General features: G+C 40.9%; 1 protein-coding gene across 5 annotated transcripts in view; it reads right to left on the bottom strand.

The window, feature by feature from the left end:
* Positions 1-15637, bottom strand: part of SYNE1 (spectrin repeat containing nuclear envelope protein 1) — a 400736-nt gene that overhangs the window by 198634 nt on the left and 186465 nt on the right. For all 5 annotated transcript variants that reach the window (XM_080663595.1, XM_080663598.1, XM_080663597.1 and 2 more), the window contains exons 56-62: positions 14703-15059; positions 10483-10619; positions 10059-10236; positions 9377-9559; positions 7394-7537; positions 6878-7033; positions 5163-5327 (exon numbers count right to left, since the gene is read on the bottom strand). In XM_080663595.1, the coding sequence (XP_080519721.1) occupies positions 5163-5327; positions 6878-7033; positions 7394-7537; positions 9377-9559; positions 10059-10236; positions 10483-10619; positions 14703-15059 (1320 nt within the window). The remainder of the gene's footprint in view (positions 1-5162; positions 5328-6877; positions 7034-7393; positions 7538-9376; positions 9560-10058; positions 10237-10482; positions 10620-14702; positions 15060-15637) is intronic.

Here is a 15637-nt window from a genome sequence, read left to right as displayed (position 1 = left end):
GGATTGGAGCTCTGTGAGCAGAAGGCAGGATTGGGGGCTCTGGGCTTAGAGCTCAGAAGGCAGACACCCTGGTTTCCAGTACTGAGTCATTCCCATATGCTGCGGAGGTCATCTTTCTCACACAGACATTTGCTATCCAGGCAAGTTTGCCTGGGGGAAAGACAGTTGACCCACCCTTTTGGAAAACACCTTGCCCCACAGTCCTGGAGGTTAATTGTTATTCACACTCTTTTAAGAGATGTCTGCTATCACCACTCTTATTCAACATAGTACTGGAAGTCCTAGCCACAGCAATCAGACAAGAAGAAGAAATAAAAGACGTCCAAAATGGAAAGAAGGAAGTAAAACTCTCATTATTTGCAGATGACATGATATTGTACACAGAAAACCCTAAAGACTCCACCAAAATACTACTAGACTTAATAAATGAATTTGGCAATGTAGCAGGATACAAAATAAACACCCCAAAATCAATGGCTTTTTTTAAAAAATATATTTTTATTGATTTCAGAGAGGAAGGAAGAGGGAGAGAGGGATAGAAACATCCATGATGAGAGAGAATCATGGATTGGCTGCCTCCTGCAAGTCCCCCACTGGAGATCGAGCCCACAACCAGGGCATGTGCCCTTGATTGGAATTGAACCTGGGACCTTTCAGTTCGCAGGCCGACGCTCTATCCACAGAGCCAAACTGGCTAGGGCTCAATGGCTTTTTTATACACCAATCATGAATTCTCAGTAAGAGAAACTAAACAAACAATCCCAATTACCACTGCAACAAAGAAATTAAGATACTTAGAAATAAACTTAACCAAAGAGGTAAAAGATTTGTACTCTGAAAAAAGAGATAGAGAAAGATATAAACAAGTGGAAGAATATACTATATTGGTAGAATTAACACCATTAAAATGTCCATACTACCCAAAGCAATCTACAGATTCAATGCAATCTGTATTAAAATACCAATAGCATATTTCACAGATCTATAACAAATACACCCAAAATTTATATGGAACCAAAAAAGACTCTGAATAGCTACAGCAATCTTGAGAAAGAAGAACAAAGTTGGAGTAATCACAATACCAGATATTAAGTTATACTACAAAGCCAATGTAATCAAAACAGCCTGGTACTGGCATAAGAACAGGCATATAGATCAATGGAACAGAACAGAGATCCCAGAAATCGACCTAAGCCATTACGCTCAATTAATATTTGACAAAGGAGGCAAGAGCATGCAACGAAGTCAAGACAGTCTCTTCAATAAATGGTTTGGGGAAAATTGGACAGATACATGCAAAATAATTGAACTACACTACCAATTTATACCATACTCAAGAATAAACTCAAAATGGTTAAGAGACTTAAATGTAAGTCTTGAAACCATAAAGATCCTAGAAGAAACCCTAGGCAGCAAAATCTGAGACATCTCTCCTAGCAATATGTTTACAGATACATCTCCTAGGGCAAAGGAGACTAAGAAGAAAATAAACAAATGGGACTATGCTGGAGGCTAGGAACAGTAGTTAGCATAATAAATGCAGGAGGCCCAGCAAAAGGTTGATGGACACCTTTAGCAGGGCTGAAGATCTGCATATGATTGCCTGCTGCCAGACAGCTGAGGGCAGTTTCCCCCAACCTGAAGGTCCTTTATTATTTACCAGTCCTTACCTTTGATATGTATATTTGCTTTGCTAGAGGGCAAATGTGTGAATAAAAAGCCCTGGGTGCGGAGATTCCAGGAGCTTAGTCACTAGAACTAAGTCCCCCGTCTGGCCCTCCAAAATGCCTTCCAAATTCATATTTCTTGTCTAGTCTCTTTAATCCATTTATGCACAGCCCCTTTTCCAGATTACTGAACCTTGTAGATGCTGAGAAAGACCCCGACAGGACTACATCAAAATAAAAAGCTTCTGCACAGCAAAAGAAACCATCAACAAAATGAAAAGGGAGCCCACTGTATGGAAGAACATATTTGGCAATGATACATCTGATAAAGTGTTAATATTCAAAATATAAGGAACTCACACAAGTTAACAAAAGGAAGACAAACAATACAATTAAAAAATGGGCAAAGTGTCTAAATAGACACTTCTCCAAAGTGGACATACAGGTAGATGGCCAAAAGACATATGAAAAAATGTTCAAAGTCACTGATCATCAGAGAGATGCAAATTAAAACAACAATGAGGTATCACCTCACACCTGTCAGAATGACTGCCATCAACAAATCAACAAATGACAAGTGCTGGCAAGGATGTGGAGAAAAGGGAATCCTAGTACACTGCTATTGGGAATGCAGATTCCATAACAGCCATTATGGAAAACAATATGGAGTTTCCTCAAAAAATTAAATATGGAACTGCCATTTGACCTAGTGATCCCACTTCTAGGAATATATCCTAAGAAACCTGAAGCACCAATCAGAAAAAATGTATGCACCCCTATGTTCATAGCAGCACAATTTATAATAGCTAGGATCTGGAAATAGCCCAAGTGCCCATCAGTAGACGAGTAGATAAAAAAGCTATGGTACATTTATGCCATGGAATACTATGCAGCAGTAAAAAAGAAGAATCTTTTACTCTTTGAGACAGTATGGAGGGATCTGGAGAGTATTGTGCTAAGTGAAATAAGTCAGTCAGAGAAAGACAAGTATCACATGATCTCACTCATATGTGGAATCTAAAACAAAATTAACTGATGAATGGAGTGGCTCCGGAGACATGGAAGCATGGAACAGAGTGTGGAATCTCGGAGGGAAGGTGCAAGAGGGTCAGTGGGTGGGAGGTAATCAACCAAAGACCTTGTACGCATGTATGCATAACCCATGGACATAGACAATAGGGTGGTGCAGGCAGGGGGCAGAGGTAGGGGCGAGCTGGAGGGGGCCAATGGGGGAAAAAAGGGAACATATGTAATACTTTCAACAATAAAGATTAAATATATATATGTCAGAGCTCCTGAATCTTGTAGAATGATGTGCAATTGTGTTGAGCCGTGGACCTCTCAGGCTGATCAGGGAAGGATGGGAGAGTCACCTGCTGGTGAGTGGCAATAAGCGATCACCTGTCACCTGCTGGTCTCCAGGGGGCCTTGACTTTGCAGCTCTTAACAGTTCTCGGAATATCCCTTCTTTCCACCAAAGTTTTATTTTACTGGTTTTTGCTAAGAGACCAATAGACTACAGTGGAATTCATGAATTCTCAAAAGTCACAGGATGGAGAACTTTATAAATGTGAAGGCCTCTAGCCCAACAAAGAAAGAACTGTAACTTATTTATTTATTTATCTTTTGTTAATCCTCACCCTAGGATATTTTTCTATTGGTCTCTAGAGAGAATGGAAGAGACAGAGGAGGACAGACAGAGAGAGACATTGGTGTGAAAGAGACACATCAATTGGTTGCCTCCTGTATGTGCCCCAACTGGGACCAGGGATCGAGCCTGTAACCGAGGTACGTGCCCTTGGCTAGAATCAAACCCTCAACCCTTCAGTCCACGGGCTGATGCTCTATCCACTGAGCCAAACTGGCCAGAGCTATAATTTATTCTATTTATTATCAATTTATGTATTCCAAGTTCTTCAAATGCGCTCATCTTTTTTTTTTTTTTTTCCAAAATATATTTTATTGATATTTTTTTTTTTACAGAGAGGAAGGGAGAGGGATAGAGAGCTAGAAACACTGATGAGAGAGAAACATCGATCAGCTGCCTCCTGCACACCCCTCACTGGGGATGTGCCCACAACCGAGGGACATGCCCTTGACTGGAATCGAACCCGGGACCCTTCAGTCCGCAGGCCGATGCTCTATCCACTAAGCCAAACCAGTCAGGGCAAAGGCACTCATCTTTTTATTTAACAAGGAAGTCTGAATCAAAGTTACAAAACTGGTGTTATCACCTAAAAGGCAAGCTTCTTCTCTCTCCCTAATCTGGACCTGCCAACCTCTGCAGAGTCAGCCCCAGCAGCTCATTGCCATCCTGAAGGGCTGCTGGCTTTTCTCACTCACCATGCTATTGGTTTACTCTGGCTTTTGCTCATGTGGCACCGTTCTCAAGTACCAGTTTAGGTTTCAGACTTCTTGAGAAACCTGCTCTGGCTCTCAAGCCCGTCCCTCCTGCCTGGTTCCTCTCTGTGCCTATACCAGCCATGGGCAAACTATGGCCCGCGGGCCGGATCCGGCCCGTTCGGCTGTTCTATCTGGCCCGTGGAGCCGAAAGAGTGGAGGGTTCTCTTGCTCTCCCCTCCGCTCCTTTACTTTGAATTTATACTAGTTCACACAAACACTCCATCCATGCTTTTGTTCCGGCCCTCCGGTCCAGTTTAAGAACCCATTGTGGCCCTCGAGTCAAAAAGTTTGCCCACCCCTGGCCTATACCATAACCCTATCTGCTGTTACTGCTCTCTGTGCTTCAGCCACAGTGAAATCTTTTGAGGACAAAGATGATACTTTATCCTTTTTTGAATCCTTGGTATGAAGACAGAGTTCCAGTCTCCTTGAAGACACCCAGTATATGCAGGAGAGAAGAATGAATAAAGAACCATTGTTTTGCCATAAATGGAAGCTAGAACTAATATGTTGGGATGGGAGAGTTGACTAAATGATGTAGGCAGGCAAGTAAATTGAACAAGATGAAAAATGTCCTGCCCTACAAAATGGTTCATTGAAATATTTTCTCAGAATAGATGTGTCTGTGATGTGATTCGAAACGAGCTTCTTACCCGGCTATCAAGCAAATAGCCAAATGTGGGTTATTTTATTTTTGTGAAGCATTATGAGTGAACCCGGAAGGCTTAGGCTAGCCCGCCCGATGTGGAAAGAGCTTTCTGAGATACCCCGGGGCAGGAGTGTGGCGCAGCAACACCAGGCAGATGGAGACTTAAGACTTTTGAGGTCCTGGCTGGATGGCTCAGTTCGTTGGAACATCATCCCATACACCAAACAGTTGTGGGTTTGATTCTTGGTCCGGGCACATACCTAGGTTGTGGTTTCAATCCCCGGTTTCGGGAGGCAACTGATGTTTCTCACATTGATGCGTCTCTCTCTCTCTCTCTCTCTCTCTCTAAAAATCAATAAAACATATCCACAGGTGAGGATAAAAAAATAAAGTTTGAGACAAACCAATTCTGTCAATTGGAGGTATTTTCTAAAGATGCGTACCTCCAGCTTGAGCATCCTGCTGTCCAGCACGCTCTTGTCGGAGGTTGGGTGGCAGTAAGACTCCAGCATGTGGACCACGTCTGTCATCCAGTCTTGCAGCTCTTTCACCCCGAGGGAGAACTGACTGTGTTCTGCAACAATTCTATCCAGTCTCGACACTTTCTCCTGGAAACGACAGACAGACATGCATTTCCCACGGTCAGTTCCACAGAGACCTCACAGCCTGAAGCTACTCAAACTGGCAAGCTAACCGTTTGGTTCAAATAACTAGAATCAGCCATAGGCTCGTAATACACTGCACAGATAATGATGCCAATCTGCATTAATCTGAGAGATGTGTGAACTCTTTCTGAACTGTAAAAATGTGAGAATCATTGGGTCAAAAAGCAGAAAAATTACAATTACTATCCCTAAACTTAGTTGCTATTCTTCTTGATGATAATGGTGATTTTTTTTTCCAGACAGAATCAATACAATTTCTTCCTATTGCCTCATCTGGGAGACCAATCAAAGTGGTTTCTAGCTGTCACATAATCACATTTGGCTCTGCCGATACCACATGACCTACATTGTTAGCAAGAGTTCTAAAAAATAATTATCTGAGATTTAAATTTTAAAAGTTGGGGACATAAATATGACTTTGTTCACTAATTACAAGTCATATCCGACACGGTGAAGTTTATGAATATAAAGTTCAGCTCTTACCTCATTCAAACATCTATTGATATTTGGTATCTAAATAAATACAAAGGAATAGAAAGATGTCCTTAATGAATTCTAACTTTAGGTGTGTGCCAGATTTTCTAAAGACAAAAGGAGTAACTTATTCATAGGAAAAGCATTTGTGTAAACATAGTCTATTTACTCCAAGTCTATATTAGTGTGACTGTGTCAGTGATGTTTTATTGAGGACCTAAATTAGCAGACCAGAAGTGAGTCCATACTAAAATGGGGGAAGCCAACTTAAAGAAAAGACTAACTTACAGCAGGATCTCTACATTCTAAGACCTGAAATGCAAAAGACAAATATAGGGAACAAATATCACAAAGCCCACAAAGCTTCGAGTTGGCTTGCCCCACCAAGTTCAAGACTGGTCTGCGTCATGCCAGCTGGACGCTCTAAACAAGATCATACTGGGGTCCCATTTACATCTTTCTAGGCTGTTAGAAAAGAAATTTAATCAGTTAAACAAACCGATGCCTGTTTTGAGCTCTGTGCTGTTGATCAAATTGAAAATCGCAATCAATGCATCCTTGACTACTATGTCATGAATATAAAAAACTTAGACAAACTTAAAAAAAGGATCCCAAACTCATTTTATTTAGTCTACTAAAATGTAAACTGCTGTGAATTCTTGTTTTTCTAAAGTAATTTGATCTGCGTTTCCTTAGGCCCCAAACTGAACGTTGCCTGATGTTTATGCATTGCGTTTTCAAAACAGCTCCAGCAAACATGCCAAGTGAGTATAAAGGGAATGTGCTGTGCGCTGGTGGAGACTGGAAAGTCTCTTCACTTCTTGGACCCTCCCTCGCTCTGTTTGGACAACCACGTTGAGATGACGCGGCACAAATAATAGACTCGGACTGCAAGGCTGGGCGTAGACTCACAGGCCTTACTCCTGACCTAGGCTTGCACCCTGCACAACCCCTCCCCCCACCAGACTCCAGATGGGTGGCATGTCCCACACTCACACACGGCACCTGGCAGGCATTACCTTTGTCACATTGCTTAGCGCTAGATACTGAGCAGACAGCTGCGACACTCTGTGCATAAAGCTCTTGCTGGCAGCTTGTCCTTCCCACAGCTGCTGAGCTTTCTCTTTTAGCCTGTGGAGCTGAGGCGCGTAGCAGTTTATTTCCTCAAGGACACACTGAAAAGCACAAGCAAGTTACTATTGAGAGGCTGGGGGAGAGCACATCGCTGACGGGGGGGGCTCTGGCCCGAAGAGCGCGGACATCAACACACACTGGCGAGCAACAGGTGTGCCCTGGAGGCGTGGTGATTGCCAGGCTGCACACAGTAGAGGCTGCAAGACACAAACAGATCCACCTCCACGGACAGCTGGGGAACATGCCATCGGTCAGAAATAGGGAAAGGGGACACGAGATCTCAGACAGCATCATGGAGTTCCAGGGGCTCGCGGGCACCTGGACACAGGCATGCACACAGGACCGGGAAGATGCACACAGGACGGGGATGGAGACATGGCCCAGCGGCTCAGGGTTGTCACCTGAAGCTTCTGCTGCTCCCTCCTCTTGGCCGGCAGGTCGTACAGGCGGTTGCTGCTTTCGTGCACCATCTTCTCTGTTTTACTCAGCCACTCCTGCACAGGCTCTGCGCTGACTTCGAAGTCCTTCATTTGGATCTTTAGATTCTACCAGGTTTCAGATGAGATTAGGCACACGATAAAACTTCTGGTCTTTATTGCTTTGCTTCATAGCCAAGTCTTTCAGTTGGCATTCAATCTGGCCCTACTGTCCCCGTCCCCTTCTTTCCCTGTTCCCCATATCTGGAACATTCTATCCTTCACCTTGGTACTTGTATCATTTTTTAAAAATATATTTTTATTGATTTCAGAGAGAAAGGGAGAGGGAGAAAGAGATAGAGACACCAATGATGAGAGAGAAGTATTGATCGGCTGCCTCCTGTATGTTCTCCACTGGGGATCAAACCTGCAATCCAGGCATGTGCCCTAACTGGGAATCAAATAGTGACCTCCTGGTTCATAGGTCGATGCTCAGCTACTGAGCAACACCAGCCAGGACAGCTGTGTAATTTTTGAACATCCTTTAGAGCTTTTTATGGACCTACTTTTTAAAAAAATGAACTTTTTCCTAATTAACCAGACCTAGTCAAGACTCAAGATCAATTTGCTTAGTATACAAAACATTTCACTATTTGGCCCTACTCTTCATCACCAGTCTTATCTTTGTTGCTTTTCCCCCAAAACCCCATGTGGATGGAACTTCTCAAAATCCCACTCACAGGTGGCATTCATAACTCCCTGGACCCGCACATTCAAGTCCTTCTACCTGAAATGCACACCAGCCTTGACAAATTCAAAGAATATTTAGCCTTCAAGGTTCAGTTAAGATGTCACCTCTCTGGAAACTTCCTCAACTTCTCCAAATGGAGTTAGTTGCATCTTCTTAAGTGAACTCACTCTAGAAAGTGAGTTCTTTGAGAAGAGGGGAAAAAATAACCCTTTTATATTCCAAACATAGGGTCTGGAACATAATAGGCAATATTATGTGTTTTACTAATAGGAAGGAAGGAAGGAAGGAAGGAAGGGAGGGAGGAAGGAAGGAAGGAAGGAAGGAAGGAAGGAAGGAAGGAAGGAAGGAAGGAAGGGAGGGAGGAAGGAAACATGGAAGGTAGGAAGGGAAGCTATTCCTGACCTATCCATCAACTGGGCATCTCTTGAAGTAGATAATCTCGCTGTCAATGGCAGATGCACTACCCTCAACAGCAACAGAGCTCAGAACACACTGCATTAACAATCCCTGCAGAGTTAATAGTAAATTTCTAGGTACTGCACAATGATTACCATTCCCTATTAAATGGAGGATGTCTGCCATGAAAGACTAGCTACCTTTTGCCAGGAAGTGTTGTTTAAAAAGGAAAAAAATATTCTCCATGTCTCTAAACTCTTTTAAGAGGAGAGTTGGTACATAAAACAGACAGCTTCATAAAAAAAGAATTGCATTGTGTTAGTAATTATGTTATGAGTATAAATAAATTCAATTTATATTGTCTCTAGATAAAATGAAACTGTATGAACATGGTCGCTTTGCATACCTAACTCCTAAAATCTACTATGTACTTGATACTTGCATTAGTTATAATATGCCTTCTCATCCATAGCATTTTGTAGCCTTACAGAGATATTTCTGTTCATTCTCCTAGAACAACTTCTAAAATTAAGGGGTTTCAAATGGAAGATTAGGTGATATGCTTAAAAATTAGAACTGGTTGTTCCTATGGCCTGGGATAAGAGCCCATACTATGCAAGAAGCTACTTAATTCCTCAGTGAGGCTCACACTTCCAGCACTGAGCTGTTTCTTAGTGCTATCGAGTCATTCATTTATATTCAATGAGAGATGAGCAAAATCATTGACAAGGTACTTGTATATGTTGAGAGTGTGGTTTAACTAACACAATCACTACCAACAAACAACACAGAATGTGTCCATGTAGTTGGTTAAATTATACCTCTAGGACAGACTCCTTCTGGTGAAGATTTGAATGAAAATTTTTCCAATCCTCTTTTGCATTTGCAATCTTCGTCTGGATACCATTAGCTTTCTCTTTGGTCAGCAGAGAACTCAAAAGTTCCCCTTTAGATAGCATCACATTTAGCTTGTGCTGTCCATTCTCACTTTCTGATGAAAACTCCTATAAAGGAAAATGTAAGAGTAGACATAATAAAATGCTCTCTGCTTTAAAATACATTGATTTTCTACTTCTTTCTCAATAAAATCACAGAGAAGGAATAAACAATTTTTATTGTACATATTAAGTGACTGACTCTTTTACCATATCTGAACATTGGGAATAATAATCTTTTGTACCTGATGTGTTTACTGTGAACATTAAATTAAAAAATCTACTTAGAGTGCTCAGGCACAATGCTTGTAACACAGAAAGAGCTTTTATTATTTCCTAAATCCCTATTAACATATATATATGTATATGTGTGTGTGTGTGTGTGTGTGTATAATAGCATGCATTTATATAAATGGACTAATTTCTCTTGTTGCACACAATCATTTCAAGCAGGGATTTATTTGAAATTTGAGTTTCTTAAGCAAAATTTTAATAAGCTTCTAAAACAGTCAAGAGACATGTTTTTAATTCACTTAAGCTTCATTATTAGAATTAATAACATTCTTACCTGTATTTTCTGAAGACTTGTTTGAACTTCACTAATATTTTGAGGTATATCAAAACATTTGGCAGTAGTGATTTTTGCATTAACCAACCACTGCTGGAAATCCTTGAAGGCTCTTCGAAATCTTTGCTGTAAAATCTCTTCTTTATTCTGACAGCCCTTAGATGCTTGCAAACAAAGACTAAAACCATGATTGGAAGCATTTAATAGGAGGAAAAAAATGATGAAGGAGATTAATGTTTGAGAGAATAAACAATTTTTGGAGTATGTGCTCATGTCATTTAGTAACGGATTTAATGATTAATTTATATTATGTTGAAATCACATCTTAATTTATATTATGTTGAAATCACATCTTAAAATATATAAACCTCTAGCTTTTTATTTGTATTAAAACACTTTAAATACCAATAAGGTTCATGCTCACCAATTATATTCTTTAATCAGGGCAGAAACTTTTCCACTGTATGGACGCAGGTCTTTGGAAAATCGACAAAGTTCATTCAGCTGAGACTTGAGATCCTCTGTCTTAGGCTCTGCTTTTTGCAGAGCATCCAGTATCTCCTATTAGGAAATAACAAGACAGAAGGGTAAGCATTTAAATTAGGTAATTTCCACATCTTCATACTGAAAATGCGTAAATCATATTATAAATTATGAGCGAGGGAAGAAGCAAAATACAGATTCAGTAAAGAAATGAGGCCTAGTTTCAGGATCCCCCACGGCAAGTAATATCACGTGGCTGACTGTGTGTCCTTTTCTAACCATAGGTAGGCACTCTGGGATGAAATGCTGCCAAGAAGTCAAATGATCAAGTGATCAAAGAATAACGCAGAGTGGGATGGAAAAAGAAAAGCGAACCGGCCTAAATTGTTTAAAAACAATCTGACTAGGATGTCAGCGGATATTCATATTGTTTAAAAATTAAAAAAGAAATCATTTCAAAGCAAAGCAACACTTATTTTGGTACTTGTGCACAGCAGTTAATGTTGTCTAACACATAACATTAACTTTCACATTAAGAAATTCTCATAATCCACAGGTCTGATTTAAGTAGCAATTGAATCATTTCATAGTTCCATTCATATAGTCATCAACTATTTGCTAAATGTCTGCTGTGTGCTGATCATTTTGCTGAATTCTGGGACCCGCGACATGACCATAGGTACGATTCTTGCACCATATTTGAAGAGCTCACAATTGAACGGGTGGGAGAGGCATGTGAATAATCTAGGCCATGGTCCATGACTACACAGAGGATTGTCACTCTGAGCAAATCATCCTGAGTGTCAAATACACAAATTCTGGCCCCTTGATACGTGCCTTATAAGTAAAATTAGCAGGTAAATGACTCACAAATATTTAAATAGGTGTGTGTGGATAATGGTATCACCAAGGTGAATAATAAAGATGAGGGACACGAAAATGAGTAACTGCTCAGAGAACTGTTGCTGTTACTATATTTATTCTCAGAGATTTTTATCGTGAGATGGCCTAGAATTGTAGAAAACCACGCCTCTCAACACGCCAGGTCTGTGTTGCACTCCTCATCCTATAAATGGAACCTCTGTCCTCCAACTGATCTAAATCAGAAAACTGAGCATCACCACGGCCTCGCCTGGTTCCCTCCTCACTCCGCACAAGAGCTAATGAGGGCTGGTCTGTTCCATGTCTTAGAGAGAGAGCTCTTTTCATCAGCTACCTTTGCATACTGACTCTCACAGCCCCCATTCACACCTTTGTCATTTCTTTCTAGAATGACACAGTATCTATCCCCTTAATTTGAATCCTGTTCTCTAGTTTTCTCTCCTGTGCTTTCTCATTCCTCAGTAATTTTGTACAGTGGTGTCATTTCTCCACCACATCTATCTGGTCCATTTGTAACCAGACCTCAAGACTCCACTCAAATAACTCTTCCCCGAAGGATTCTCTGTCCTCCTTCCCACCTCCCAGGGACTTCTCACTGAGGACACAGCACCGCTTGGCACTCATCACTAGTGAGTGTTTCTAATGGTTTTGAACTTGGCCTTTCCACCTGTTCTGTGGCTCTGAGAAGAAGGATGGTGTCCTCTTCGCTTTAAACTTCTTTATTTAGCTTAGTGTCAGGCTAGACGCAGGGGTGGGCAAACTTTTTGACTCGAGGGCCACACTGGGTTCTTAAACTGGACCGGAGGGCCGGAACAAAAGCATGGATGGAGTGTTTGTGTGAACTAATATAAATTCAAAGTAAAGGAGCGGAGGGGAGAGCAAGAGAACCGGATAGAATAGCCGGATCCGGCCCGCGGGCCGTAGTTTGCCCACGGCTGGCTAGAGGCATCTAAAATATTCTTATTTGCAAAATTCATAAGTAATACTTAGAAAGTTTCTCTCTGGAACTCCAAATGCTAAACTAGTAACTCTATTTTACATCATATTGCATCTTTTATTTAAGGAAGAGCATTATAAGAACCAAAGAAACTGACCGTGCACCGAAGAGGTAAATAACAAACCCGGAGGTTCAGTGAGTCACTTACATGTTAGGTGTTATCAAAAGTGAAAAGAAAAGCTGTGACCAAAAATTTACACTACATTTTTTTCTGAAATGTTATCATAAATTAAAGCATATTATTGGAACCTTTCATTATATAAATATCAGGTTATACACCTGTGTTTCAGTGAAGTCCTGGAATGCATATTTTTTTCCTTGGAGGTTAAGAAAACTCCTAAATTTCCAACACTATTAGCCCCTGGATATTAAGAGATATAAGTTTTGGAACACAGTGAACAAGATTTTTGTGTGCCGTGGTTTTATATAGTTTATGGATAATGATCCACTTTTAGTTTTAAAAAGATTTCTGAGCGTCACCCTTTCATGGCAGAAGAGAAAGGAAAGGCCTGTGATTATTATTAGGATTGCTAACGATGACAGGCCCTTCCTCACAGCAAACAAAGCCATGTGAACCCCCGCAAATCCATTCTTTTGTAAAACTCTCCTAGGCTGGCATGGTAATGGGAATATTGCCTCCATTTTTAAAAATCGTTCTTCCCAGCTTTATTGAGATGTGATTGACATATAATATTGTGTGAGTTTAAGGTGTACAGTGTAGTGATTTAATACATTTGTATATCATAAAATGATAACCACCATAGCATTAGCTAACACCTTTATCCCATCACTTAATTATACTTCCTTTATTTATTATCGCCATTTTTAGATAAAATGACATTATTAGAATAAGAGAAAATCTGAGTATTTAGAGGTAATGTAGTATTGTCATCAAAAGCATGAGCCCCAGAAGCAAATCTGAAAACAGATCAAAGCCTGGACTGTTGTCTTTGAATTGTTTGCACCATTAAAAACCTATAATTACTATTGTATTACCTTTTCATAGGCCTCACCTATTATTTTTACTAATGGAATCAATATAAAGAAATAATGATAGCTCAGAATAGTCATATAATTTAAATACCATAAAATCTTTCTTTTTTAAAATTTCACTTATATTAATGGTAGGGAAAAGAAGAGAAACAGAATGAAAACATCATAACAGATTTTTTTTTTAAAATCAGAGTGAATAATACTGACCACATGGAATAATCACCAACATCCTTGTCCCTGTTTTACAGAACTGCTTTCTACACTTTATTCTGGTGCTTAACCCTAAAGGACATGAAGGGCATCGGAAAAAAATATAATCTATAAGTACTATAAGTAAAATAGCATAAAGAGATGATTAGAAAGGTTTCCTTTGCGGTACGCTATCTTTGTTCCAAATACTTGATTTAAAACAAGACAATGTTGGAAATACTACGTGAGTTTCCTACTGGCGGGAGCTATTTTGAAATGTTTATTTCATAAATAGACACAGAGAAGGTTACTTTACTAAAACTTCCTTTTAAGGATCTCCACGATTCAGGGCATTATCAAACTGCAAATATCGAAAGAAAGTCTTTCCAAGATGCCATTGAACAGTAAAGAAAGAAACGGGATCTCAAGCTTCTGCCCTTTCTTCACTTCCCCTTTTATGCTTCCCTTTCTCTCCTTCTGAAAGAGCTGCCATTAGTTAAAAAAAAAAAAAAAAAAATGTCCGGAAGGCAACCCATGAACATGACATAGGAGTTCTGTGAACCGTTAATTCCAGCACAGCTGTCAAAACTCCACACAGGAGAGCCGATCAGGGTGCAAACTATTAGTTGTGTTTTAGGGGCTTACCAAATGTTTCTTTCAAAGCTATAAATTCAATCATGCAATTGTTGGAAATCATTCACTGGCCGGAATGCAGCTATGACTCTTCGTCTATTTATGCCTCTACCCACAGGCCATTTTTCAGACTGAATGGCTGAATGCAATATTACAAACTCTTGCACCATAAGAATGAAAGTAGAATATTTCCACTAACAATAACTGTTTTCGATGGTAAATAATAACTTCTTCTCTCCTCTATCCTTATATGTAGAATAGTTAGACTTATGAGAAAAGAAAAGAGATCTGATTTGCAAATTTAATTGGAAACACGTATTTCTTCCAAGTCTGAATGCTGTGTTTTTAGTTAGCAAGAAGGGTTTTAGTTTTGTGTGTGTGTGTGTGTGTGTGTGTTTTTTAGCAACGATGAGAACCAAACCAAATTTCTAGCATACCCACCAATAGAACGCAGGAAGCCAACTTACCCGCCCCTTCTGCCAGCTCTCCACTATCTCCTGATCGGTGTTCTTGCCTTCCAGGGGGGTTAACTGCTGAGCCCACGCTGTGAGAAGGGTGCTGAGCTGCTCCAGGGCCTGCTCCAGTGCAGCCACTTGGCCCGAGAACGCCTGCTCCGAAAGGGCCATTTGGCTGACCAGGCTCTCCAGGCTGCTCCGCGTCTGGAACACACTGTCTTCCCACTGCTGCCAGTCGGCGCGCAGGGCCTGCATCTCCGTGTCCAGGAGCTCGCTCCCGCTGGCCGTTGTGTGCTGTTTCACGGCGGGAGCCAGGGACTCCACTCTGCTCAGGCGGCTTGCCCCAGTCTCTCTGGAATCCATCAGCTCCTGTAATGGAATATCACCATGGTAACCGAGGAGGCTGAGTCACAGCAGGCTTCCAAATATGTACAGAGGGGCACCCTGTCCTGCTAGGAAGTTTTAGCAAGTGTGCCACAGGGGGCCAGAGACCGGCCACCCGCCCACCCCTGAGCTACACCAGCAGAGAATTCTCATCCTGAGCACCAGGGCTTCTGGCAAAATCAGCTGTGGAATCCGAAACAGCCTGAAACAGACCGCACAGGGACCCTGGAGTCGGGCATTGTTTGAATGTGTGACACTGCGCTGGCCCATAGTGTATTGCTCCCTTAAATAAGCAAATCCATATTTCTTCCTAACCCAGCAATTTTCAACCTTTTTCATCTCATGGCACACATAAACTAATTACTAACATTCTGCGGCACACTAAAAAATATTAATTTTTTTGCCAATCTGACAAGAAAATAGATATAATTTTGATTCATTCCCACTGGATGGCTATTGTTGTGCTGGCTGTTGTCACTTTTTATTATTTGACAATCTAAGGGAAAAGAGGTCAGTGCCCCAGACTACCTAGTCAGGTATTGTTTTAGAAAATCCTAGCAGCA

The sequence above is a fragment of the Plecotus auritus genome (genome assembly GCF_963455305.1).
Source record: "Plecotus auritus genome assembly, chromosome: 4".
NCBI lineage: Eukaryota > Metazoa > Chordata > Mammalia > Chiroptera > Vespertilionidae > Plecotus > Plecotus auritus.
The sequence above is the reverse complement of the archived record's forward strand: the minus strand, read 5'-3'. Positions and strand labels throughout refer to the sequence as shown.